Source organism: Chelonia mydas, chromosome 22 (assembly GCF_015237465.2).
Source record: "Chelonia mydas isolate rCheMyd1 chromosome 22, rCheMyd1.pri.v2, whole genome shotgun sequence".
In the NCBI taxonomy this organism is placed as follows: Eukaryota; Metazoa; Chordata; order Testudines; family Cheloniidae; genus Chelonia; species Chelonia mydas.
In genome coordinates this window covers 1,885,358-1,913,038 of record NC_051262.2, presented here as the reverse complement: position 1 = coordinate 1,913,038, position 27,681 = coordinate 1,885,358, and the positions used below count along the sequence as shown (strand labels likewise).

At 52.1% G+C, this 27,681-nt stretch overlaps 1 protein-coding gene across 2 annotated transcripts in view; it reads left to right on the top strand.

Moving 5' to 3' along the window:
• The first annotated feature begins 6,080 nt into the window (after window positions 1-6,080).
• SLC37A2 (solute carrier family 37 member 2) overlaps window positions 6,081-27,681 on the top strand; it is a 59,782-nt gene continuing 38,181 nt past the window's right edge. For both annotated transcript variants that reach the window (XM_043534069.1, XM_037882385.2), the window contains exon 1: window positions 6,081-6,382. In XM_043534069.1, coding sequence (XP_043390004.1) covers window positions 6,096-6,382 — 287 coding nt within the window. In that variant the 5' untranslated portion in view covers window positions 6,081-6,095. The remainder of the gene's footprint in view (window positions 6,383-27,681) is intronic.

Genomic DNA, 27,681 nt, shown 5'->3' with positions numbered 1-27,681 from the left:
AGTGAGGAGTTTTGGAATATCAGACAACATCCCAAATGTACTGCTGTGTTCCTTGAGCTGCAGGAAACGTTCTTCAACTGACTGTATTGCACAATCTAGCACCTGGTTAAAGAATTCAACTTTGAATTGTTGTTTGGGGTCTCTTATGAATCATAGAATATCAGGGTTGGAAGGGACCTCAGGAGGTCATCTAGTCCAACCCCCTACTCAAAGCAGGACCGATTCCCAATTAAATCATCCCAGCCAGGGCTTTGTCAAGCCTGACCTTAAAAACTTCTAAGGAAGAGATTCCACCACCTCCCTAGGTAACCCATTCCAGTGTTTCACCACCCTCCTAGTGAAAAAGTTTTTCCTAATATCCAACCTAAATCTCCCCCACTGCAACTTGAGACCATTACTCCTTGTTCTGTCATCTGCTACCACTGAAAACAGTCTAGAGCCATCCTCTTTGGAACCCCCTTTCAGGTAGTTGAAAGCAGCTATCAAATCCCCCCTCATTCTTCTCTTCCGTAGACTAAACATCCCCAGTTCCCTCAGCCTCTCCTCATAACTCATGTGTTCCAGTCCCCTAATCATTTTTGTTGCCCTCTGCTGGACTCTTTCCAATTTTTCCACATCTTTCTTGTAGTGTGGGGCCCAAAACTGGACCCAGTACTCCAGATGAGGCCTCACCAGTGTCGAATAGAGGGGAACGATCACGTCCCTCGATCTGCTGGCAATGCCCCTACTTATACATCCCAAAATGCCATTGGCCTTCTTGGCAACAAGGGCACACTGTTGACTCATATCCAGCTTCTCGTCCACTGTAACCCCTAGGTCCTTTTCTGCAGAACTGCTGCCGAGCCATTTGGCCCCTAGTCTGTAGCGGTGCATTGGATTCTTCCGTCCTAAGTGCAGGACTCTGCACTTGTCCTTGTTGAACCTCATCAGATTTCTTTTGGCCCAATCCTCCAATTTGTCTAGGTCCCTCTGTCTCCTATCCCTACCCTCCAGCGTATCTACCACTCCTCCCAGTTTAGTGTCATCTGCAAACTTGCTGATGGTGCAATCCACACCATCCCCCAGATCATTTATGAAGATATTGAACAAAACCGGCCCCAAGACCGACCCTTGGGGCACTCCACTTGATACCAGCTGCCAACTAGACATGGAGCCATTGATCACTACCCGTTGAGCCCGACAATCTAGCCAGCTTTCTATCCACCTTATAGTCCATTCATCCAGCCCATACTTCTTTAACTTGCTGGCAAGAATACTGTGAGAGACCGTGTCAAAAGCTTTGCTAAAGTCAAGGAACAACACGTCCACTGCTTTCCCTTCATCCACAGAGCCAGTTATCTCGTCATAGAAGGCAATTAGATTAGATTATGGGATTATCCCGTGCCTCATAATCAAAATGTCGTCTTCTTCGGTGACTCTTGTATTCTTGAATGGGTGGGAAAATACCTTCAGTGTGAAGTTCCTCTGCCAACTTCTGTGCACTCTTCAGAATGTTTTGAAATCCCTCATCTGACCGGTAAGACTGTAGGTATGACTTTGCTTTGTCCAATTGTTCCATTGCTCCAGATATATCAAGGTCAACACCTTGGAGTCTCTTGCTTACAACATTTATTTCAAACAGTATGTCATGCCACAACACTAAGCCACACAGAAATTTGAAGTGATGTATGTTTCTGGTGATTCCATTTCCTTCTGCCACCGTTCTCCCATGAACAGTTCCTGTCATAGCATTATCCTCCATAATGGCAACTATGGCATCATCTATCTTCCCAATTTGGTGTTTGATAGGCTTTATCGCCTCCACTCGATTTTCCCATCATGTGGCACTCAGTGGTTTCAGTGTCAGAGAGGATCTTCCCAGATGTTGCTTCAAAATTTGCCATCAATGAGTTGATGCAGAGAAAAATATAGAGATGCTTTGAATTACGTTAAAAAATTCAGCAGCCTCACTGGAAGCTGATGCTGCATCACTGACCACCAAGGTCAATGAATGAGAACTGAACGGGACAAAAAAAGCTCGAGGGTTTAACTCTCGGATCTGTGTCTGCACTTCTCTGTTCTGTCCTCTCATGTTGGCACCATTATTGTAGCCCTGACCTCTCATGTCAGCTATCGCAATTGCCATCTCTTCCAGCTTTTTAAGAAGCACATTTGTCATACCAGCTCATGTGGTATCATCAATGTCAATAAATTCTAGAAAATGCTCTGACAGTCACCATTGCAGGGACATTGTCACTAGGTTCTGCTGTTGTTACAAAACGCACCATTAAAGTCATTTGTTCCGTATGGCTGATGTCAGGTGTGCAGTCCAGAATAACAAAGTAATATCTTGCTGACTTCAGATCTGCCCCAATCTTCTGTTTGACTTTTGTTGCCAGTGACTGTATAATCTCATTTTGAATTGTTTTTCCAAGGTAGTGGTGTGTGTACATTTCCTGGGTGGTGACTCTTCTTAGATGCTCCTGGAGAACAGCATCAAACTCAGCCATCAGCTCCACAATGTTAAGGAAGTTTCCATTGTTTGGCACATACAACTGACCTGAAGTGCCACGTAGGGCTAGGCTTTGGGTAGCAAGCATTCTCACAATGGCAAAAAGCCTTTTCAGAACATTTTGCCAGTAAAGAGACTCTGATGCAATCTTCTCTTGATGCTGATCGTCTATTGTGGCCTTTAACCTTACTCTCATCTCAAGCTCTTTCCACCTATGGAATGCTCTCTGGTGATTTGCTGCCTTCTCATGGCATGCCAGATTTCTAGCCAGTTTTTTCCAGTCCTCTGTTCCTGTAGAACCCAATGTGGCTGGAACATTAGACTGGAAGAGTTTGCAACAAAAACAGTATGCAGCATTCTGGGTTTTTGAGTACATATGCCATGGCCTGTTTCAGAGTAGCAGCCGTGTTAGTCTGTATCTGCAAAAAGAAAAGGAGGACTTGTGGCACCTTAGAGACTAACAAATTTAGACGGGAGGAGCAGGGAGGGTGCACGGTGGATGTGGGCAGGGAAGGGGCAGAGGCAGGTGGGGGGGCGCACAGGAGTGGGAGGAGGGGGCGCACCGGGGGGGGGCAGATCGAGGGGGCGCACGGTGGGTGGGAGGAGGAAGTGCACGGGGAGGGAGCAGAGGTGGTAGGGGAGGGGCGGAGAGGGGCGGATGCGGGCGGGGAGGAGCAGGGAGGGCGCAGGGGGCGCATGGGGAGGGGGCAGAGGTGGGAGGGGAGGGGGCGCGCGGGGAGGCGCGGGGAGGCGCAGGGGGCGCACGGGGGGGGCGCAGGGAGGGCGCACAGCGGATGCGGGTGGGGGGGGTGCACGGGAGGAGGCGGGCGCAGGGTCGGTGCAGGGGGTGCACAGCAGGCGGGAGAAGCAGGGGGGGAGCAGGGGGAGGCGCAGGGAGGGTGCACGGCGGATGCAGGCAGGGAGGGGGCGCAAGGGGAGGCTCAGGGAGGGCCAGGGGGCGCAGGGGGCGCACGGGGAGGCGCAGGGAGGGTGCATGGGGTGCACGGCGGATGCGGGCGGGGAGGGGGCAGAGGCAGGCGGGGGGGTGCACAGGAGTGGGAGGAGGGGGCGCACGGGGAGGGGGCAGATCGGGAGGGGAGGGGCGCACGGTGGGTGGGAGGAGGAGGTGCACGGGGAGGGGGCAGAGGTGGGAGGGGAGGGGCAGGGAGGGGCTGAGGCAGGAGGGGAGGGGCAGGGAGGGCGCAGGAGGCGCATGGGGAGGGGCGCACGCCGGACAGGAGGCGCAGGGAGGGCGCACGGGAGGAGGCGGGCGGGGGGGCGGATGGCAGGCGCAGGGTCGGTGCAGGGGGTGCATGGCGGGCGGGAGAAGCAGGGAGGGCGCAGGGGGAGGCGCAGGGAGGGCGCACGGCGGATGCAGGCGGGGAGGGGGCGCAGGGGGAGGCTCAGGGAGGGGCAGGGGGCGCAGGGGGCACATGGGGAGGGGCGCACGCCGGACAGGAGGCGCAGGGAGGGCGCAGGGTGGATGCGGGCGGGGAGGAGCAGGGAGGGCGCAGGGGCGCACGGGGAGGGGGCAGAGGCGGGAGGGGAGGGGCGCACGGCAGGCGCAGGGAGGGTGCAGGGGGTGCACAGGGAGGGGCGCACGGCGGATCGGAGGAGGGGGGCTGAGGCGGGAGGGGAGGCGCAGGGAGGGTGCAGGGGGCGGATGCGGGCGGGGAGGAGCAGGGAGGGCGCAGGCGGCGCACGGGGAGGGGGCAGAGGCGGGAGGGGAGGGGCGCACTACAGGCGCAGGGAGGGTGCAGGGGGTGCGCAGGGAGGGGCGCACGGCGGATCGGAGGAGGGGGGCTGAGGCGGGAGGGGAGGGGAGGGGCACACGGCAGGCGCAGGGAGGGTGCAGGGGGTGCACAGGGAGGGGCGCACGGCGGATCGGAGGAGGGGGGCTGAGGCGCAGGGAGGGCGCACGGCGGATGCGGGCGGGGAGGAGCAGGGAGGGCACAGGGGGCGCACGGGGAGGGGGCAGAGGCGGGAGGAGAGGGGAGGGGCGCACTACAGGCACAGGGAGGGTGCAGGGGGTGCGCAGGGAGGGGCGCACGGCGGATGGGAGGAGGGGGGCTGAGGCGGGAGGGGAGGCGCAGGGAGGGCGCACGGTGGATGCGGGCGGGGAGGAGCAGGGAGGGCGCAGGGGCGCACGGGGAGGGGGCAGAGGCGGGAGGGGAGGGGCGCACGGCAGGCGCAGGGAGGGTGCAGGGGGTGCACAGGGAGGGGCGCACGGCGGATGGGAGGAGGGGGGCTGAGGCGGGAGGGGAGGGGCGCACTACAGGCGCAGGGAGGGTGCAGGGGGTGCACAGGGAGGGGCGCACGGCGGATGGGAGGAGGGGGGCTGAGGCGGGAGGGGAGGCGCAGGGAGGGCGCACGGCGGATGCGGGCGGGGAGGAGCAGGGAGGGCGCAGGGGCGCACGGGGAGGGGGCAGAGGCGGGAGGGGAGGGGCGCACGGCAGGCGCAGGGAGGGTGCCGGGGGTGCACAGGGAGGGGCGCACGGCGGATGGGAGGAGGGGGGCTGAGGCGGGAGGGGAGGCGCAGGGAGGGCGCACGGCGGATGCGGGCGGGGAGGAGCAGGGAGGGCGCAGGGGCGCACGGGGAGGGGGCAGAGGCGGGAGGGGAGGGGCGCACGGCAGGCGCAGGGAGGGTGCCGGGGGTGCACAGGGAGGGGCGCACGGCGGATGGGAGGAGGGGGCTGAGGCGGGAGGGGAGGCGCAGGGAGGGCGCACGGCGGATGCGGGCGGGGAGGAGCAGGGAGGGCGCAGGGGCGCACGGGGAGGGGGCAGAGGCGGGAGGGGAGGGGCGCACGGCAGGCGCAGGGAGGGTGCAGGGGGTGCGCAGGGAGGGGCGCACGGCGGATCGGAGGAGGGGGGCTGAGGCGGGAGGGGAGGCGCAGGGAGGGCGCACGGCGGACGCGGGCGGGGAGGAGCAGGGAGGGCGCAGGGGCGCACGGGGAGGGGGCAGAGGCGGGAGGAGAGGGGAGGGGCGCACGGCAGGCGCAGGGAGGGTGCAGGGGGTGCGCAGGGAGGGGCGCACGGCGGATCGGAGGAGGGGAGGCGCAGGGAGGGCGCACGGCGGATGCGGGCGGGGAGGAGCAGGGAGGGCGCAGGGGCGCACGGGGAGGGGGCAGAGGCGGGAGGGGAGGGGCGCACGGCAGGCGCAGGGAGGGTGCCGGGGGTGCGCAGGGAGGGGCGCACGGCGGATCGGAGGAGGGGGGCTGAGGCGGGAGGGGAGGCGCAGGGAGGGCGCACGGCGGACGCGGGCGGGGAGGAGCAGGGAGGGCGCAGGGGCGCACGGGGAGGGGGCAGAGGCGGGAGGAGAGGGGAGGGGCGCACGGCAGGCGCAGGGAGGGTGCAGGGGGTGCGCAGGGAGGGGCGCACGGCGGATCGGAGGAGGGGAGGCGCAGGGAGGGCGCACGGCGGATGCGGGCGGGGAGGAGCAGGGAGGGCGCAGGGGGCGCACGGGGAGGGGGCAGAGGCGGGAGGAGAGGGGAGGGGCGCACTGCAGGCGCAGGGAGGGTGCCGGGGGTGCGCAGGGAGGGGCGCACGGCGGATCGGAGGAGGGGGGCTGAAGCGGGAGGGGAGGCGCAGGGAGGGCGCACGGCGGATGCGGGCGGGGAGGAGCGCCGAGCCGCAGCCCCAGCACAGCGCCGGGCGGGACGCAGGAGGCGGGGACCCGAACCGGGCCCCGGCGCGGCCGCAGCATGTGACCGGCGGGGTGGGGAACGGGGCTGACCCAGCAGCATGTGCCCGGCTGCTGGCCTCCAGCGGGGCATTTAAATGGCAGCGCCCGGAGGGCCCGCAGCCGAGCTCGCCGCTCCCCGCGCGCGGCACCATGAGATCCTCGCTGGCTCCCGGGATTCGCGTCATCCGGGCTCTGCCCCGGGACAGCTGGTAAGCTCCGGGGCCGGCCCGCTGCGGGGCACCAGCGGCGCTGCGATGCCCGGCCGGGCCGTGGCACCGCCCGTGGGGACTCCGGCGGGCGAGCGGGGCTGGTCCTTCCGCCGAGGCCTCGTAGCTAGAAGCCTGCCGCGGAGCCACGGGGATGGGGCGGTTCATCCCTGCCCGCAAACCGTGGCACTGTCTGCTCCAGAAAGACTGGGCTGGACTAGCGGGGCGCCAGGGAGAGGACATGGCAGTTCTAGGGGGAGCCCCAGGCTGGAATGGGCGCGGGGTAGCACGGGAGAGCTGGAGGGGAGAGCCCAGGGCTGGAATGGGCACGGGGTGGCACGGGAGAGCCCAGGGCTGGAATGGGCATGGGGTGGCACGGGAGAGCTGGAGGGGAGAGCCCAGGGCTGGAATGGGCACGGGGTGGCACGGGAGAGCCCAGGGCTGGAATGGGCGCGGGGTAGCACGGGAGAGCCCAGGGCTGGAATGGGCGCGGGGTGGCACGGGAGAGCTGGAGGGGAGAGCCCAGGGCTGGAATGGGCACGGGGTGGCACGGGAGAGCCCAGGGCTGGAATGGGCACGGGGTGGCACGGGAGAGCTGGAGGGGAGAGCCCAGGGCTGGAATGGGTGTGGGGTGGCACGGGAGAGCCCAGGGCTGGAATGGGCACGGGGTGGCACGGGAGAGCCCAGGGCTGGAATGGGCACGGGGTGGCACGGGAGAGCCCAGGGCTGGAATGGGCACGGGGTGGCACGGGAGAGCTGGAGGGGAGAGCCCAGGGCTGGAATGGGCGCGGGGTGGCACGGGAGAGCCCAGGGCTGGAATGGGCGCGGGGTGGCACGGGAGAGCAGGAGGGGGAGCCCAGGGCTGGAGTGGGCGTGGGGTGGCACGGGAGAGCAGGAGGGGGAGCCCAGGGCTGGAGTGGGCGTGGGGTGGCACGGGAGAGCTGGGGGCGTGGAGCTGAGCTGCTGCTCAGGGTTGATTTTTTGCTGGCAGACGTGCGGGTGGAGGAGCGCTCCCAGCTCTTGAGTTTATTGTGTCTGTCACAAACTCCAGGTCCTGCCCAATGCACAAGCTCTCTGGCATCTGACGCTTTGTCACTGAAACAAGGAGATCATCCAGATCAGAAAGTGCCCTGGGTGGTGTATTTTGTCATTTGTGGACTTTCTCCTCCTACTCGGTTGGCACCTGTTATATTTCATGGTGAGCAATGGATTGCCCCAAGTCTACGCCAATTCCTGCGGCAAGTTGCTGGGCAACTTGCTGGTATATCTTTGTGGACCAACATTGCGCGGGTTTCGGGGCAAGAGCAGGGGTATTTAGGGTATGTCTACACTCAGGAGAGTTCATCCAAATTAACATAGGCCACTAAAAAGGTTAACCCAGGTATGTTAGGTTAACCCAGGTATGTCGCTCAGGGGTGTGAAAAATGCACACCCCTTAGAGACGTAGCTATACTCAATGGAAGAATTTGTCCATCAGCCTAGCTGTCACCTCTCGTGAAGGTGAATTACCTACACTGATGGGAGAAGCTCTCCCGTTGGCATAGGTGGTGTCTATACTGAAGTGCTACAGAAGTGCAGCTGCGCCACTGTAGCGTTTTAACTGTAGACATATCCTAAAACTGTGCATTTGAAGTGGATTAGTTAAACTGCATTAGGACACTCATTTCAGAATTGATTGATGGCATTGGTGAGGCCTCATCTGGAGTACTGTGTCCAGTTTTGGGCTCCACACAACAAGAAGGATGTGGAAAAATTGGAAAGAGTCTAGCGGAGGGCAACAAAAATGATTAGGGGACTGGGGCACATGATTTATGAGGAGAGGCTGAGGGAACTGGGATTATTTAGTCTGCAGAAGAGAAGAATAAGGGGGATTTGATAGCTGCTTTCAACTACCTGAAAGGGGGTTCCAAAGAGGATGGATCTAGACCAGGGATGGGCAAACTTTTTGGCCCGAGGGTCACATCGGGGTTGCGAAACGGTATGGAGGGCTGTGCCTCCCCAAACAGCCTGGCCCCTGCCCCCTATCCACCCCCTCTCACTTCCCACCCCCTGACTGCCCCCCTCAGAATCCCTGACCCATCCAACCCCCCCCCGCTCCTTGTCCCCTGACCGCCCACCCCCGGGACCCCACACCCTATCCAACCCCCCCTGCTCCCTGTCTCCTGACCGCACCTCCTGAACCTCTGCCCCATCCAACTGTCCCCTGACTGCACCCCAGGACCTCCTGCCCTCCCCCCATCCCCTTACCCTTACCAGGCCGCTCAGAGTGGCAGGACAGGACTTATTTGAAAGCCTGGGAGGTGGGTGGGCGCAAGCCGTGTTGTCCGTACGGCAGTGTGGCTGCGGGGGTGGGGGGACAGCGGGGGAGGGGCTGGGGACTAGCCTCCCCGGTTGGGAGCTCAGGGGCTGGGCAGGACAGTCCCGCGGGCCGTAGTTTGCCCACCCCGATCTAGACTGTTCGCAGTGGAACCAGATGACAGAATGAGGAGCAATGGTCTCAAATTGCCGTGGGGGAGGTTTAGGTTGGATATAAGGAAAAACTTTTTCACTAGGAGGGTGGTGAAGCACTGGAATGTGTTACCTAGGGAGGTGGTGGAACCTCCTTCCTTAGCGGTTTTTAAGGTCAGGCTTGACAAAGCCCTGGCTGGGATGATTTAGTTGGGGATTGGTCCTGCTTTGAGCAGGGGGTTGGACTAGATGACCTCCTGAGGTCCCTTCCAACCCTGATGTTCTATGATTCTACATGATCACAGGTTTAATTAATTTGGATTAATTTTTCTGAGGTTGGCTCTACACTACAGACCTATATCGGTAGAACCATGTCGCTTGGGGGTGTGAAAAATCCCATGGACATAGCTACTGCCTCTCAGGGAGGTGGATTAACTATGCCAGTGGGAGAGCTCTCTCCTGTCGGCATAGACCATCTTCATTAAAGGGCTACAGTGGTGCAGCTGCAGCATTTTAAGTGTAGACTTGCACTGAGTGTCACTGTGTAGATAGTCCCTGTGTGGCTATGGAAACCCCAGCATAATGCTGGTGGCCAGCAATGAAACAAATGTTTTTAAGATTATTTTTGTGGCTCTTTAAAATCTGCAAATCCAGTGACAATAAATGTGAAATAACACTTCTCATAAAATGTTTGCTTTGTTCAACTTCAGAGGTTTATATATCAGCAGAAGCTAAGAACAGGGTGTTGTATGTTATGCATGGGCTCTTAATACTTCATGCTTCCTATTTAATCCAAGGACCACAGTTTATTGCCTAATTAATAAATCTTGCAGCAGAAAGAGTATTAATAGGCTCATTTTAAAAATGGGGAAACTGAGGCACAACTAGCAAGGGACTTGACAATGTCACATGAGTGACAGAGCTGATCTTAGAGGCTGTTAGCCTCCGTTTTCTCTAATTTGCTTTCGCTGGACCGTATGTCTATTTGCATACGATAATTTGCACTGCTTGCTGTCCACATTAATGTATCTGTCTTCCAGATGTTACTCTGTTCAGATAAAACAGTAAACTTTGGGGACTTCTGTTGGGGTGGTTTGCGCCAGATATCCTATTCTACTTCAAACGTATTTCATTTACTCCATACCTTTGGCTTTTAAGTGACATTAGTATCCGTGGTCGTAGTACGACATTTCCTATAATGTTATATTGTATCACTGCGGTTCATGACAGTGCTTTGTAAAAGCCTGTCACTTGATACCCCCCTTATAAAGTGCCAAGATTACAGGTAAAAGGTAGGTTCACTTTATCTCCTATATCAACGAAACCATGAGAGTGAAGCTTATCTGGCTTTTTCAGGTCACTGAAAGGAAAATACAACTCATCTGTAGCCGTTCTCCTCTTATAGCTAGTTCTCCCCTGCCCAGGCCTCTCGTCTTTGGTTACAAGAAAGGTTCTTTCCCTGGGCATTGCTGTGCTGTGTTGTATGGGAAGACGCAGCCCATATGTCAGGGGGTGCCTTGTTAGTCTGCTGAGTTGCATTCCAATCCCTGAAGAATTCTCAGGGCTTTGTTGGCCTAAGCTTCAGGCTCTGTAGGGGGCTTCAGTCTGCCCTGCTCTGAACATGAGAAGATTAGTGGGGCTACAGAGATAGAAATGGATGTCTGCAGCTTTCATTTCCCTTTCTAACTGGGCAGGGCTGGGAGGGGGAAAACTCCTCTTGAGCCAGATAGGCAAAGATCTCGCAGAGAGAGACTTGGTCCCCACAAATAGAATGTTCACAGGGCTTCTGTCTTCTCTTTTTACATTCCATTTTTGATATTGTCTCTCTTTTTGGAAATGTAGATGGGGGCGGGCCGTGGAAGCCTTGTAATTTTTGATGAACTCTCAAAGCAGCACATGGAGTGGCGGTGCAGTTCCCATTCGGTTGAGTGTAGATAGCTCCCTTACACCCTGTTTTCAAACCTGACTGTCTTAGCGTCTGTGTGACTTTTTCTACATAACGAGGGCTTGGAACCTTTCAGTTCCCATTACGGCTATTAGTATAAATACTGAGTCATCACTTCTGGGGGCATAGTGGTTTGTGCCTCGTTGACATGGAATCTGGCATTGTCACATGATAGACACAAGATCGCTGAAGAATTGTGGAAAGTATTGCTTTCTTCTAGCACTGAGCAAGGAGCCCTTTTGCAATAAAGAGAAGCATTCTTCCCAAAGCAACTTTGTCTTGCTCTGCTTTAGTTTAAAGCTTCTACTGACACTCTTACCAGCTACCCCTCACTCATCTCACTTTACCTAGCCTGACTTCTTGCTGCAATTTTAAAGAAACAGTAGATCATCTCATTGTGCCCATCACCATGGTATCTGGATGGTCATGAAATCTGGTGTATGGTAATGTACTGTAATGTCCCTAAGGGCAGGTTTTCACTACTCGCTGGATCGACGGGTAGTGATTGATCTATCGGGGATCAATTCACCGCGTCTTGTCTAGACGCGATAAATTGATCCCCAAACACGCTCCCCGTTGACTCCAGAACTCCAGTTTGCGAGAGGCAGAAGCGGAGTCGACGGGGGAGCGTCAGCGGTCGACTCACGGCCAGGTAAGTCTACCTAAGATCCGCCGACTGCAGCTACGCTATTGGCTGTGTAGCCCCCCAGTGTAGACCAGGGCTTAGAAATCAAGGATAGAGGTAAGTATGCATTCGAGTGGTTAGAATCTGTCACATACGTACGTACGGTACGTAATTACATGGTGTGTTAATGGTTCAGTGTGTAAGTTGGTAGTAAGCTATGGAGCCTTTCATGCTGGCATCACCATACCAAACGTGTGGTCTGTCGTGGCTGGCTTGGCTGGCTGCCTGTGCATAACAAGTGGGTTGTTGTTGATGGACTGGGACCCAATAGTGAATACTATCAGTTGTCCCCGGGCGAAATCTTTTGGCAAATAGTAAAAAAATGCACTTTTTTAGGGCAACACAACTATTTGTGAATTTGAGTTGAATTCAACTAAGAGTTTTGGGGAAAAATGCTTTATTTTGACATTTTTGAAACAAATAGTTTCAATAGTCCATTTCAAAATGTTTGGTTTTGGTTTTTGATTTTTGGCAACCAAATCAGAGTATTGATTATTCATTCAGCTCTATTGGGCCCATTGCTGCTAGTGAGTGACTGGGCCATGGAGACAGCACTCTCCTCTCAGCTACAGAGGTGGGTTTTTTTTGTTTTTGTTTTTCCCCTCCCTCCCCTCAGGGCCAAGGCACACTGGCAGTCTGGAAGGTTGCATTATTGTCACAGTAATAAATATGAGGAGCTCCAACACTACGGGGATAAGCACCATAGAAATAAATACATCTAATGGATGTAATTGACCTTGGTTACGCTCTGATTGCTAGTAAGGCCATCTGACTATGGGACAAGTGTGTGCCACAGGCTTTCATAGCAAAGCAGCATAAATGTTGTTAACTCTCTCAAACCTGTTGCCAAGGAGTATCATCCACAACAGTCACTCAAACACTCTGTTTGAGTGGGCCTTCAAGAACTAACTAACCATAATGCAGTCTGGATGATGGAGAGTAGCAACAAGCTTTTGGGCACCTTAATTCTTGCTTTTCTATGGCTTTCTAAAAAATCCCTGTTGGCCTTTAAACTGCAGAGATGTAGGAAGAAAGGACACTCCTGAACACTATGTCCAGATCCAGTGTCAATAGTTCAAGAAGGTTGTTGATAAGTGGAGAGGGTTCAGAGAAGAGCCATGAGAATGATTAAACGATTAGAAAACCTGCCTTATTGTGATAACCTAAATAGAGGGAGCTCCTTCAGTCTAACAAAGAGAAGGTTAATGGGTGACTTGATCACAGTCTGTAAGTATGGATATAGGAATACATATTTTTGATAATGGGCTCCTGAGTCTAGCAGAGAAAGGTCTAATGTGATTTAGTGGCTGGAAGTCGAAGCTAGACAAATGTAGACTAGAAATAAGGTGCAGATTTTTAATGTTGAGGGTAATTAAGTTGTTCCAGTGGTTACTAAGAGTTGTGGTGGACACTGGCAATTTATAAATCAAGCCTGGATGCGTTTTTAAGATCTGTCCTAATTCAAAAGGAATTATTGTGGGGAAGTTCTGTGGCCTGTGTTAAACAGCTCACACTGGATGATCACAGTGGTCCCTTCTGGCCTTACAGTCTATGTCTCTCCTCACGTGTGTTGGGCTTTTGTACTGGGTTTCAATCCAGTGTCCAATTGATTTTATGCATTAAGCATAGTAAACTCTTGGAAATGGGTCAGCACTGCAGCTCGATCGAGTGTGATATGTGCCATACAGTTCAGCCTGTACTGGGGGGGAAAAAGGCAGAGGAAACTCAAAACACGTCCCTCATTTAGTGAACCTGGCTTTTGTACATCGGGGGTCAGAGCTCGTTCTTCACCTGGATGCAGATTTGACACTTCTGCACCACAGAGTAGTGTGTGGGGCAGGTGAACCAGACTGAAATGAAGGGAAAAGTATTGGTTCCTCTGAATGCATCTCTGGTGCTTCCTGGGTAACGTTCCCTCGAAGGGGCAATGGGTGTGGGAAGTAACCCAGAAGGGGAAGCCTAGCTGGATGGATCCCAATGACAGACACTTACGATATTGCAATTATTTGTCCAAATGATGCCAGTTTACAAGGGTTATGTATTTAAATGAGCAAACGGTGGGGGAGGTGTCAGTAGCTTACCGTGGACCCTCGGAAGCGATCAGGAGTGACCCTTCCCCTCCTGCCCCAGTACTACTATTGCCAGCCCCGTGTTCCATTGCTCGGCTGGGGAGTCACCGTGCTTGGTGCTTGGTGCAGCCTGTCAGCCTCTCCTACCCCCAGGCCTCGAAACACGAGAGCGAGGGCGGGTTCAGCTGCTGGACAGCTGCCAGGTGACTCTGTTTCTCTGGTTCTAGAGGCCTCTTCTATACTGGCATTTTTCTTAGCCTCTCCCGCTGTTGCTGTGTCCCTGGTGCAGCCCACTGGTGATGGCATGTGGTGGGTAGCTGCAGTGTGCGTGGTGTGTCCTGTTGCAGAGCGCGCCAGCCAGGAGGCAGCTCACAGGAGAAAGCTGGTGCCCTCCTTCTCTTGCATCAGCATTAGCGGGCAAATGAAAGCGTGGGGTGGGGCTAGCGTCGAGGAACACTGAGTCTAGAAAGGTGTGGGTATGTATTTAGAAAGGAGTCTGAAGGTTAAAGGGAGGGGAATGAAAATCATCTGTCCAGAGGAAAAAGTGAACCTACCTGCAGGGCTGGTTCTAGGGGCGGGCGAGCAGGACAGTTGCTCTGGGTGCCAACTTCCAAGGGGAACCGTATTGCTACCCCACTTAAATTTTTGTTCCACTCTGATTGACCAGCTGCTTTTGTACTGCTGATTGACTCGCTTTTTCCCCTTCAGCTGTGTGTGCTGGATGCCCACACACGTACCCAGGGGTCAGGTGCAATGGCACTTGGGTGGCTAGCTTGAGTCACCACTCGTGTCGCTGCAGCCACATTGCTATTTTTAGCATGCTGGCTTGAGCAGAGTTAGAATCATAGAAGATCAGGGTTGGAAGGGACCTCAGGAGGTCGTCTAGTCCCACCCCCTGCTCAAAGCAGGACCAATCCCCAATTTTTGCCCCAGATCCCTAAATGGCCCCCCTCAAGGATTGAACTCACAACCCTGGGTTTAGCAGGCCAATGCTCAAACCACTGAGCTATCCCTCCCCCCATAAGTACTGTGCACTAACCCATTGTGCCACTGGAGCCCACAATTAGGGGCTTGTCTCCTTGTTTAAAGGAGTTTACTGCATCGGTCTACCCAGGCTGGGAAGCACCCTCCCAGCTGCAGTGTATATGGGCCCTTTGGGAATGCTAGAGGTATGAAAAAACTACCCAGAGAAACGGTGCTTAAATCTGGCCTTAAATGATTCTGAGTGTTTGTGGTGGACACTCCACAGCTTTGTGAGTCTAGAGCACCGTTTCTCAAATGTGGCCACCAGGAGGTTTCCCTGCCGCCACAGCAGTTTCCTGTGCAGCATGTTCTTTGTTCGGCAGAGACTTGAAGATTTTTCGCTTTCCTCTCTACAACATGGGATGTGGTTTGCCTGCTGGGAGCATTTGGCCATATCTCACCTAATCAATTCCTTGCACTGCAGAGGTCTCTGGCATTACATTACCTGCCTTGATTTCTCTGTTCTGTCCCTGTGGCACATGGTTTAAACTAAAACGTTTCAGTCCTCAGAAGGCTAAAGTCTCTGGGCTTAACATAGGGGTATCTAGGTGGAAATTAATGGCCTGTGAAATATAGGACAGCCTAGATGATCCAATGGTCCCATCTGTCCTTAAATTCTAAAACTATGAATTTTAAAGTGGCTGCCATTCCTGACTCTGGTCAGCAGGGTTGGAACCTTTAGCTCCATCAAAGAGACCTCTGCCCCTTAAGTTAGTGGAGTAATTGAAGGCAATAGTAAATCATCTATGTCGATTAACATTCAAGGAGGATGAGACACACACTTTTCACAGGACACACAGGATTTCACAGATATTTGCTATCTGCAGAGGAGTGGTGACTCAGGAATCTTGGATTCCATTCCTGGCTCTGGAAGGGGAGTGTGCTTTGTGGTTATAGACTCTTCGGCCCTGTCCACTCCAACTTGTCCTTATCCCAATCCTGTCTCTTCCCCACCATTTGCTTCATACCCCAGTTCCATTCTCCTTGCCTATCCTGTCCCACTCCTCAGGCTTCTCATCCAAGTCCCAGTGTCTTTGGCCAGCCAGCCCTACTCTCCCCCTCTGGGATCCCCACCTGAGTCTCAGTCTCCCCCCACTCCCAGTATCTTTGTTCAGTTAGTCCCAGTTGCCCCTGGAAAGGCACTTGGAATTAAAGTAACTTTGCTTGGAGGTGACAAATGCATGGAACTCTGTTCACAAGACACTTTTGGAAACTGATGCTACCTGGTCACCTGATATTAGTGAGGATTCAAACAGGACCCCAAGACTTCCCACCGCGCTGACAAATCGGAGCTGTGCGCTTTCTATGGAAGGTAGCGACAACGTTTTGGCTAGCTCTTCAAAGTGTTTCCTCTTTCCTGTCAGCATTGCTTCAGTTGTGTGTAGGTTCAACATGGGCCAGCTGCTCTCCATAGGGGAGCTCATTTCCTGTTGGAATTCTGACACTTGAGGAGCGGTGGTGATTCCGTCCGTCGAGGTAGGTAGTGGAGTGTCACTGGCATCCTGGGGCAGCTGAGCCCATGGCGGCTCTCTGTGCTCTCCTGTACCTATTGAAGGAGAGTGGGATAGTATGGATCCTTGTGGAATCCCACCTTTAGGGAGGAGGAGCAGTTACCCATCATCATTCTCTGAGCTCTGGTGGAGAGAAATGGTTGGAACCAATTAATTGTAATTGAAGGCTGTCCCATAATGCAGACATACAGGGGGACCAAATTAAGATTGCATCAGGAACCTTAATTCTGGTATTTCCTAACTTTTGAGTGCTTGATTTAGCAACCTTAATGCCCTTTGAATGGGGTGTGTGTGCGCGCACGTGTACGAATGAATGTTCTGGAAATGGGGGGGAGAGGGGAGCGATGAGGAAGCAACTGTGGGGGAATATAGGGGAACCTAACTAGCCATGATGTCCATTCCCTGGATAAAGGCAAAGTAATGCATATTGGAAGGAAAACAATAAACTATTTGTACACCTTATTTTATGTCACTGTATCGACTCAGAAAAAGGATTGCGGGTGTCATTTAGGACAGCTGAACGGAGACTTCTGCTCAGTGAGACGCTGCGGTCAATAAAGCAAACAAGATGTTAGGATGCATAGGAAATAGGCTGGAGAATAATAGCAAAACTATTGCAATGACCGTATATAAATCGGTGGTGCAGCACCATCTGGGTATTGAGTGCAGTCCTGGTCACTTCATCTGAAAATGGATATTGCAGAATAAGAGGGGGTTTAGAGAAGGCAATGAAAATGATCAAGGGCCTGGAAAAACTCTTATATGAAGAGAGATAGAAATGACTGATTGCTTATTTTATTGACTTTAATCATGTCCCCTCTGTCTCCTTGTTCTTGTGTTACAAGACAGGGTGAACAAAAACTCCCAGTCTACCTTCTCTAGGTCATTGTTACCTTTTAGAAAGGAGACAATTCAATGAAATTAAAAGGTAGCAAATTCAAAATTGATAAAAGGAAATATGCTTTCACACAGTGCACAGCTAAACAGTGGAACTCCATTGCCATAGGCTATCACTGGGGCCAGAAACTCAGTGAGATTCGAAAAGATCCCAGAGATGTCTTCAAACAAAATACCAAACTCGTGAGGTGCTACTTTTTTGATCTAGTTAAAACTGGTGGAAGTGTGTAGGCTGGCCTGCTAAAATAGCAGGTTAGCCATGCTTAGGGCTTCTGCATCTGAGTTGCACTTGTTAGCATTAGGAGATATGTAAGAGAGGAACACATTGCAAAGCCTCTATGCACTGGGAACCTTAGGCTGCTAATACTTGTCTTTTGGAGTCTCGCTCCTTCTCCAACTGCACGATTTAATGTTGAGGGTTCTACAGTAGAACCTCAGAGTTATGACACCAGAGTTACAAACTGACCAGTCAACCACACACCTCATTTGGAACCGGAAGTACAAATCAGGCAGCGGAAACAACCTCTCTCTCTCTCTCTCTTTCTCCCCTCCACCCCCCAAACAAAGAAACAAATCCAGTACAGCACTGTGTTAAATGTAAACTACTGAAAAAAGAAAAGCAGTATTTTTCTTCTGCATAATAAAGTTTTCAAAGCTGTATTATGTCATCTGGTTTCTGTGCTGAGGAAAGAAATTAGGGATTTCCAACTCTGGAGATGTGCAGTTGTCTAGCTCTCCTGTGTGAAGTCTGCACTGCATGCTTACAATGCACTTGTAATGACTGATAAAGTTGGTTGAGCTCACTGCTGTGGAGGTGTGATCCAAAGCCAAATGAAATAAGTGCAAAGTTTTCTATTGGGCTTTGGATCAGCTCCTACCCAAACCTCAATGTGGCTTCTTCTGATGCCTCCCTGCCACTGGAAGTCTTTGTGGCAATCCGCACTCGACTCCCGATGACTTGGATGCAGTGTCGTGTGGGAGTAGGGTTTCTTTGTGAGGCACATGCTACTTCATTACAGACAGAGCTCCCAGCCTGGTGTTTGCGCACAGGCTTTATAGAGCTCCGGCATCTCCTTAACTTGAGGATCTGGCTTCTCATCCAGACAGAGAAATGGGGGGTTGGTGTTAGTTCCAAAGCCTCTTGGTTCCAGTTCCCTCTTTTCCCAGCAAATACAGGACTTGCATATGCTTTGCCTGAGTCTGCCTTGGTCTCTCTAGTATTGAGAGATCCTTGACTGGCTTGAGAGATCCTAACTCCTGTTGCTCACCACATCATGGGACTGCAGTTTCCTCTCAGAACTCTTCAGCCCTCTCTACTGTTCACTCTCTCCTCTAAAATAGCTGAATTCTAGATTGAGCAGGGGCAGCAAGTTCCCGGAAAGGGTGCTGTGCATCCTCCATCAGAAGCTGCCTTGCCTTCTCCTCGGCCCCTCCCCCAAAGGGTCTTTGCTTTCTCTTTGCAGGATTTTCTTGAACTGTGTTTTATGTCTAAGTCAGTTCTCTCTTAAGCAGAAGTGAAACCAGTTTGAGGCAAGAACAGAAGCTGCTCAGTTCAGAAGATTAATTCTCTGGGGGAAGGAAACCAAAAGCTACAATGGCATACAGTAGTTCCCTGGCTAGGCTGAGCTCTGAGGCACTCCTGTACTGGTCACTAGTGTCACATCTGTAGCTGATCTTACACAGTCCCCTGAATGTGCTTAATCCTTCATATAGACTCGTCAATTCTGTGTACTGCAACGCTAATCCTCCTCAGGGTCTGATCAGCGCTAAGAAGCGGTCTGGTGACTGGCTGCTATGTGGCACTGCTTTGGCAGCTCTAACGCTTATTCCTGACTTCTTGCTCCCTTTCCTCTCCCTGGCTCTTCTCAAACAGAAATGAGAGGAGGACATGGCTTTTAACTGTCTCATGCTGCCTAAAAAGGTCCCCTTGAGATGAAATTTCCTGTTCAATACAGAGCACAAGATCCTTGCCACACTCTGGCCCAGCACGGCCCCTGAAAGGTATGAGGACGTGGTGCTGTTTGTTCAGAACTCACCTGCCTAGGGAGTCCCTTATCCATTACTAATAGCCCACTGAGGTGACCTACTTCGTGTGCCTTGTGAAGTCTGCTAGATGGGTTTACACATCTCATCATCTTGACACTTTGGGACGAAAGGGAGCTGCAGACTAAACTGCTGTCAGCTTGTGTCTTGAAGAGAAGATGATGTCCCTGGATGTGTCCATTTCCCCCTCTCTCTGCACACCTGTGGTGCTGCCCTCAGTTTGGGATAAAAGTACCTGGGACTGGTAAATTGCTGAACAGGCTCATACTGTGTTGGGGCTGACGCTCCCCCCTGGCTGAAGTCGGTGTGATTGTTTTCACTGATATCTCCCTGCTAATGAGGGAATAGATAATCCCTGCCTGAGACACTGACCTTTGAGGAGCCCGTCGGACCCAGCATCTTCTCTCCCCTCTCCCCCCAACGCAATTGTCTTCAACCCAGTTTTGTCTCTAGCCATTCTATGCAGGGCAGCTGTTCCAATGGAAGCGTTGTGGGACATAAATGCTGAATCAGATGCTAAGAGGATGTGGGGAGCTAGGGCGAGAATCCTCAGCTGTTTAAAGCTGAAGTCATGTCTGTGAGTGGCTAGAGCAGGGCCTTAGTTTCCTATGTCTCCCCACCTCCCTCGCCCCCACACAAAGGCCTTCTCTTCATCTATGCTAGGCACTCACAAATCCCACCAAAGTCAATGGGAGCTGCCGGTGCTCAGTACCTCTGAAAATTGAGTCATCATTACTGACCTGCGTGCACCACAGAGCGGTATCTGAGATACTCAGACTCTGCATAAAGGGGGTACCAGTGGAAATATACAGAGAACTGATGGCAAATGTTCTTTTTTTTTTTTTAATGGGGACTGTTACCCTTACCAGACTCCCAGGTGGGCCAAGACACCATTAAGTAAGGATCTTACACCAGCATCACCCCTAAGGCAGCCTGAGACCCGCTTGTCTCCTCGCATGTCTGATCTTTTGCACTCTCCAATGCATTCAGGGTTGTGAAAAAAAACAGACTTTTCCTAAGGGAGACAATGCCAGTGCAGTGGGTTTTGCTCATTTTGTTGGATCTTTGTTTTATTTTTTCACTTTTTGAATGTCTTGCGTCACTTTTAATGATTTTATAGGCACAAAGCACACCTGAACATGTCTTTGGATGCTAGAAACACTCTCGTTTCAATGTGTGAATGTAGACTTTTATTCGGAAGTTAACAAGGGAAGTGATGAGACTAGCCAGGCTCTTATGCCCGTCAGGAATGTGTAGAGCTGGCCAATTCATTGCGTGTTTTTCAGTCTTCAGATTGTTTAATGCACTAATGGTGGCTTCTCCTTCCTGTAGTTAATGTGAAAGCTCTGGTCAGTACTGGTCACCAGTAATCAGATATCTCAGTCTGAACTGTTGACTCTCCAGGCCTGAAGTAGGCGGCACAGTGGCCAGCATTTGAATGGTCCAAAGTAACCAAACCAAAGAATTCTTTTGAACAAAGATATAGCTCTTCTCAAGCTTGAGTGGGTGGATGGGAAGGACTCATGCTCATCTCAGAGCAGAGACGAAATGTGTAATTGAATGAGACCTTGTCTAGTGAAGTGGAAAAGCAGAAAATGGAATTAGGCGATTCTGCAGACGAGGTATTCTCCATGCCATTGTTTCTGGGATGAAGCTACAATGACAACTTATGTCACTGATCTAGACCTCCCTCCCCTCCTTCCCCCCCCCCCCACCTCCATTTTTTTGTTCAGGTTAGGGAAATTCCCTTTTTCTGTGTGCACAATTGTGGTGGACTAGGGTGCTGATTCTTGATCATCCTTCCTGCATCACACTTAAGTGCTTGGTCCTGGGAGAGGGAAATATTCTCTGACTCTTTCCTTCCCTGTCCTGCCTGTTTCTCTGCATACAGTGCACACAGCAGGGCTTGAGTGGAACTTGGTCACAGGGAGGCAGTAATTCCACTGCTTCTCCCATGTGACACTGGAAACATACTTAGTCATTCGGTGCTTTGTCTGAGGGAAATATTGAAATGGAAATATGCTAATTTCAATGGAATCTGCTCCAGATAAACAGCTGACACATGAACCACCATCAAAGCCGAGGATTCTCTTGCAGATTTCTGCTGCCTTTGCACATATCTTTGAGTAGCTCCCTAAATTTCTAAACTGATTTTTTTTTTTTTTTCAAGGCCAGAAGTGATCAATGTTGAGCATCTAGTCTGACCTTCATAACACAGGCCACAGAATTTCCCTGAATTAACTAACTTCCTGTTAGGAGTCCAATAGCTGTGGCTGAACAAAGCACATCCAGTTGGAATTTTTTTCTAAAAGGTTTTTTTTTTTTTTTAAACTGCTAGTAGTGGAGTATCCACCACAGCCCTTGGTAGGTTGTTCCAGCCGTTAGTCACTCTCACTGTTTAAAAAATAAATACACAATTTAACAATTGCTCCATATTCCTATAGTCTGCATTTGCCCAGCTTCCACTTCCAGCCACTGGATTCTGTTGTACCATTCTCTGCTAGACTAAAGAGCCCTCTTTCTAATTTGGAACATCGTCTAGAAAGATGACTTAGCTGTTAGGCCCTCCCCACAGAAGTCTTGAGCTGCTTTATGTAGACATTTATTGGAACCATTAAAAGCTAACTTTTCTTCTCATGAACTAAGAACATAGGAGGAATTTTTCCTGTTGATCAGTGTTGTGGCCATTCACTGAAAGCTTCTTCTACTGTACAATGTAATATGTTGTCAAAATGCGGTAGATACAGTAGGGAGCGATTCTGCACATGTGGGGGATGGACAGGTTGAGCTAATTGTGCTTTTCAGTCTCTGATTTCTGTGACTGCCCTGCAATGATCAGTCCAGAGTAATGGAGTGACCAGGAAGTGCTCTGTTCTCTTGAATTTTAAACAAACATGTGTCCCGTGCTGTGAGATGCTCTGTTCCATCCAATCCCACATAAATAGGGGTAGAAGGCACTTGACTGGCCCCCCTGTTTGCAGCATTTTCTCTTACTGAGTATGGCCCTATGCTGAGAGCTGCTCCTCCTTGTACATTGGCTCCTATTAAACTGCAACTTATCTATGGCTCTCCACGTTCACTTCTGTAGTGAAACGTGTGTGGACATTAAGGCTTGTGGGAAAAAAGTTAAGGCTAGCGAAACAAGTGACTGTTGCCAGAAGTGCGGTGGCTCAGTGAGGGGCGAACGTTGGTCTATCTAACACCTGAGAAAGGGGTGGGGGGTGACACTCATGACTTCAAAATGACCGTCTGAACTTTTTCCTTGTCTTTATTGAGATCTTTTGGATATATAAATAATCTTGTGGTAAAGAAGGGAGATCCTGCCAAAATGACTTGTGTCCTAAACGTCTGCTCTTAAGCTTGGTCATAGAGTCCATACAGGTCATCAGGTGACCTGAATTGTATGAGCCTTAGTGTGCAAGGGAACTAACTAATGAACTCACTGAATCAGTGATAATTATAGTTTGTAAAAAAAAATCACATGGAAAACTAGGGAGGTATTAGAAGTGTGGAGCTCAGCAAACTCCGTACTGCCTTTCCAGAGAAGAAAGAGCTGCCAGGATCATTTAATGTTCTGTATCCCCTAACTCCTCTCCCCAGTAGTGCATTTTTTTTTTCTTAAAGAGGCTAATGGAGCCATGAGCAATAGACATTGGGAATTTGGAAAGTACAAATCTTTCTGGACAAACTTGGTTGCTTTTTTTGGTTGCTAGAATCTCATGAATGAGCAGGAATCTAATAGGTGAACTGCCTCTTCATCATACACTCTGAAGCATAAAGATGGGTTTGAAAGTCAGCTTTTGATTATGTAATGATTGATGATTTTTAGAAAGAAATCCATACCTACTCTGGGTTATGAATGGCAATTGAGTAGAACTTGTCCACTTCCTGCATTCTGACCCTGGGTGGAGTCCTGTAGCGTGGGTCCAAGTATCCGGAAAATCTCCCTGACTGCCAGATGTATTGTGCTGTAGAATAGTTTCCCCAAGGAAGTGGTGAACGTCTAGTAAAACTAGACTGAGGACAGTGCGAGTACACATGCCATAGGGGATATTTCTGCGCTGGGAGAGGGACTGGATGATCCAGCAGGTCTTCATCTCTAACTCTTGAGTTTCTGAATCACCTGATAAACAGCTGCTGGAGGAACCAGAGTTTCAGCTGCTGTACTAGAACTGGGACTGTTTAATTTCCAAACTGGGCCAGGTGCAGAGAAGGGCTACTAGGCTCACCATTCCCATGAGTATCCTATCTTACAAAAGGAGACTGAAAGAGCTTGGCTTGTTTAATCTAGCAAACCGCAGGCTGAGAAGGGGCTTGATAAATACATCAGGGGCTACTCTAAGGAGGAAGAAGACCTATTGAAGCTGAAGGACAATATGGTACAAGAACAAATGGGAATAAACTGGCCAGAAATAAATTGAAGCTGGAAATGAGAAGCAGGTTTCTAGTCAGTACTGGAGGAGTGCAGGTCTGGAACAGCCTCCCACTAGGGACAGCGGGGGCAAGAAACCCGACTGATTTTAAGATGGAGCTTGATCAGTTTATGAACAAGATTACATGTCAGGTTTGCCTGCCATAACAGGGACTGGACCTGGTGGCCCAGGAGGTCCCTTTAGTGTGACATGTTCTAAACATAATGTTGCACTAAGGCATCAGCCTCTGAACATGATCGTGTTGGCTTTAAATGGCACCAGTTGGTCTGTCATTCATGTGGGATAAATCCAGCCCAAGTCCCCTCTGGTGTTCTAGTCTCTACCCTAGACCAGAAGAAGAGCTCTGTCTAAGCTCAAAAGCTGGTCTCTCTCGCCAACAGAAGTTGGTCCAATAAAAGATATTGCCCTCACACACCTTGTCTCTTTAATATCCTGGGACCGATATGGCTACAACACCACTGCAAACAATCTCTACCCAACCAGGGCAAGAGATGGCATTTAGATCATAGAAGCATAGAATATTAGGGTTGGAAGAGACCTCAGGAGGTCATCTACTCCTCAGGACGGTTGCCTCTGCGCAAAGCAGGCCCAACACCAACTAAATCATCCCAGCCAGGGCTTTGTCAAGCCAGGCCTTAAAAACCTCTAATGATGGAGATTCCACCACCTCCTGAGGTAACCCATTCCAGGGCTTCACCACCCTCCGTGTGAAAAGTTTTTCCTAACATCCAACCTAAACCTCCCCCACTGCAACTTGAGACCATTACTCCTTGTTCTGTCATTTGCCACCACTGAGAACAGTCTAGATCCATCTTCTTCAGAACCCCCCCTTCAGGTAGTTGAAAGCTGCTATCAAATCCCCCCCCTCACTCTTCTCTTCTGCAGACAAATAACCCCAGTTACCTCAGCCTCGCCTCGTAAGTCATGTGCCCCAGCCACCTAATCATTTTCGTTGACTTCCACTGGACTCTCTCCAATTTGTCCACATCACTTCTGTAGTGGGGGGACCAAAACTGGATGCAATACTCCTCACCAGTGCCGAATAGAGGGGAATAATCACTTCCCTCAATCTGCTGGCAATGCTCAAACTAATACAGCTCATTATGCTATTGGCCTTCGTGGCAAGAAGGGCACGCTGCTGACTCCTATCCAGCTTCTCATCCACTGTAATCCCGAGGTCCTTTTCTGTAGAACTTCTGCTTAGCCAGTCAGTCCCCAGCCTGTAGCGGTGTATGGGATTCTTCCATCCTAAGTGCAGGACTCTGCACTTGTCCTTGTTGAACCTCATCAGATTTCTTTTGGCCCAATCCTCCAATTTTTATAGGTCACTCTGGACCCTATCCCTACCCTCCAGCGTGACTACCTCTCCCTCCAGTTTAGTGTCATCTGCGAACTTTGCTGAGGGTGCAATTAATCCGAACATCCAGATCATTAATAAAGATGTTGAACAAAACCAGCACAAGGACCGACCCCTGGGGCACTCCACTTGATACCAGCTGCCAACTAGACATCGAGCTGTTGATCACTACCCGTTGAGCCCGACAATCTAGCCAGCTTTCTATCCACCTTATAGTCCATTCATCCAATCCATACTTTAACTTTCTGGCAAGAATACTATGGGAGACTGTATCAAAAGATGCCCTTTTCCCAAGTGCTTGGGTCTCTTTCTGTATATGTAGGGAGTGGGTGCTTCTGTAGCATGTCCCCCTGCCCTTTAATTTGCCCTGGTGGAACCAGTATTCCACCTGTGTCACACCGTGTCTTAGTAAGTGTGTCATCCGGTGGTCCCATCTTTTTCCCTCAGGCTCCGTGCTAAATGCATTCAATCTACAGATTCAGAGCAGGCTCTTCTAACTGCCAGCCCTGCAAATTCCGCCTGGCATCCGGGAGTCAAAGTGGGTACTGATTGCTTTGTGCGTTAGCTGCAATAAAAGTTCCATAGGCTGAGTTCTGCGCTCAGAGACTCCTGGGCAACCTTCTGGAGCTTGCGTAGGTGTGATGCTGGAACTCCACAAACAATTGTGTTGATGCACAAGAAGGAATAGATTTCCCCCCCGCCCCTCCCCCAATTGCTCTGTTGGCTCTGTGGAGCAATAGGAAGTAAAAAGCAGTAAATACTTTTATTTTGTCACTCAAATCAGATTTGATTCTGATGCACACACGGAGCAGATATCTGAGGATAGAGGATGCCATTTTACATTAGGCCTTTCTATGAACTGCATCCACACCTGGGAAAACATGCCTTGAGGTCAGGGCAAAGCTCAGGCTTGAGGTGCCAAAGTTCCTTTAGTACAGACAGTCTCATTCCATTCCATTGGCTCCCTAGATTCCCTGTGTTAAGGAGACTCTCTGTTTCTTATCTGGTGAGTATTGGGAGATGCTTGGGTACTCGGATCAGAGCCAGACCCTCACATCCTCAGCCGTGAAGACAGATGCAATTAATTCATTTGGTTTCTCCACAATGGGCTTATCGTCCTTGAGTGCTCCTTTTAGGATCTTGATCGTCCAGTGGCCCCACTGGTTGTTAGCAGGCTTCCTGCTTCTGATGTACTTAATTTTGTTTGCTATTACTTTTTGAGTCTTTAGCAAGCTGTTCTTCAAATTCTTTTTTGGCCTTCCTAATTATATTTTTACACTTCGTTGGTCAGAGTTTATGCTCCTTTCTATTTTCCTCACTAGGATTTAACTTCTACTTTTTAAAGGATGCCTTTTTGCCTCTCACGTGTGGGGTTGGTTTTTTTGGTGGTTTTTTTTTTTTTTTAAACTTCAGTGTTTAGCCATGGTGGCACTTTTTTGGTTCTCTTACTATGGTTTTTAATTTGGGGGTATACATTTAGGTTGAGCCTCTATTATGGTGTCTTTCAAAAGTTTCCATGCAGCTTGCAGGAATTTCACTTTTGGCGCTGTACCTTTTTAATTTCTGTTTTTAACTGACCTCCTCATGTTAGTGTTTTGTGTTGATTCTCAAATCTGCCTCTCTGCTGCTGAGCTCTCTCCCTCCATCCAGCCCAGTATCTCACGGCTTGTTCACACTTGCAGCGCTGTAGCACTTAGTGAAAACACTACCTATACCAGGGCTGGGCAAACTTTTTGGGCCAAGGGCCACATCTGGGTGGGGAAATTGTATGCAGGGCCAGGGCAGGGGGTTGAGGTGCGGGAGGGAGTGCAGGGTGTGGGAGGGGGTGCGGTGTGCAGGAACGGGCTCAGGGCAAGGGATTGGGGCAGAGGACGGGTGCAGGGCATATGAGGGGGCTCAGGGAAGGGGGTTGGGGTGCAGAGTGCAGGAGGGGGCTCAGGGCAGGGGCGCAGGAGGTGTGCAGACTGCAGGAGGGAGCTCAGGGTAGGGGGCTGGGGTGCAGGGGGAGTGCGGCAGGGGGCTCAGGGCAGGGGGTTGGGGTGCACGGGGGTTGGGGTGCAGGCAGGGGGCTCAGGGCAGGGAGTTGGGGTACGAGGTGCAGGCAGGGGGCTTAGGGCAGGGAGTTGGGGGGTGGGGTGCTGGAGGGGTTCCGGGTGCAGGCTCTGGCCCGGCGCAGCTTACCTAAAGCAGCTCTGGGGTGGCAGCGGCGCGCACCGGGGCCAGGGCAGGCTCCCTGCCTGCCTGCCCTGGCCCCACGCTGCTCCGGGAAGGGGCCCTCACCACGTCCCTGCATGGCCCCTGGGGAAGGGGGGGGCACAGGGCTCCGCGCGCTGCCCTTGCTGTGCCTCCAGGGACCGCCCCGAAGCTCCCATTGGCCACGGTTCCCTGTTCCCGGCCAATGGGAGCTGCAGGGGGCGGTGCCTAGAGGGGCCCCAGGGACATGGTGCCAGCTACTTCTGAGAGCGGTGTGGGGCCTGCGGCACCAAGGGGGGCAATCCCACGGGCCGGATCCAGAGCCTGGACGGACCGGATCAGGCCCGCGGGCTGTAGTTTGCCCACCCCTGACCTACACTGATGGAGGAGCTTCTCCTGTCAGCACCTCCCCAAGAAGCTCTCCTGTCGATACAGAGCTGTCTGCACCAGGGGCTAGGTCAGTAGAATGACATTGTTCTACTGAGTACGTTTGTAGTGTAGGCCAAGCCTCAGCTGGCCTTCCTGATGCCTCTTTGGGTGCTCAGTCATCACCTTGAGGCTCCATCTCCTCTTGCTCCTTTCTCAGCACTGTGGGCAAACTACTGTCCTCCCAGTGGTGCAGGCCGGTAAGCTGGGTGTCAGCTGTGATGAGTCCTTCTCTCTAGACCTGCACTTTCAAACTGCTTCTAAGTCTTGCC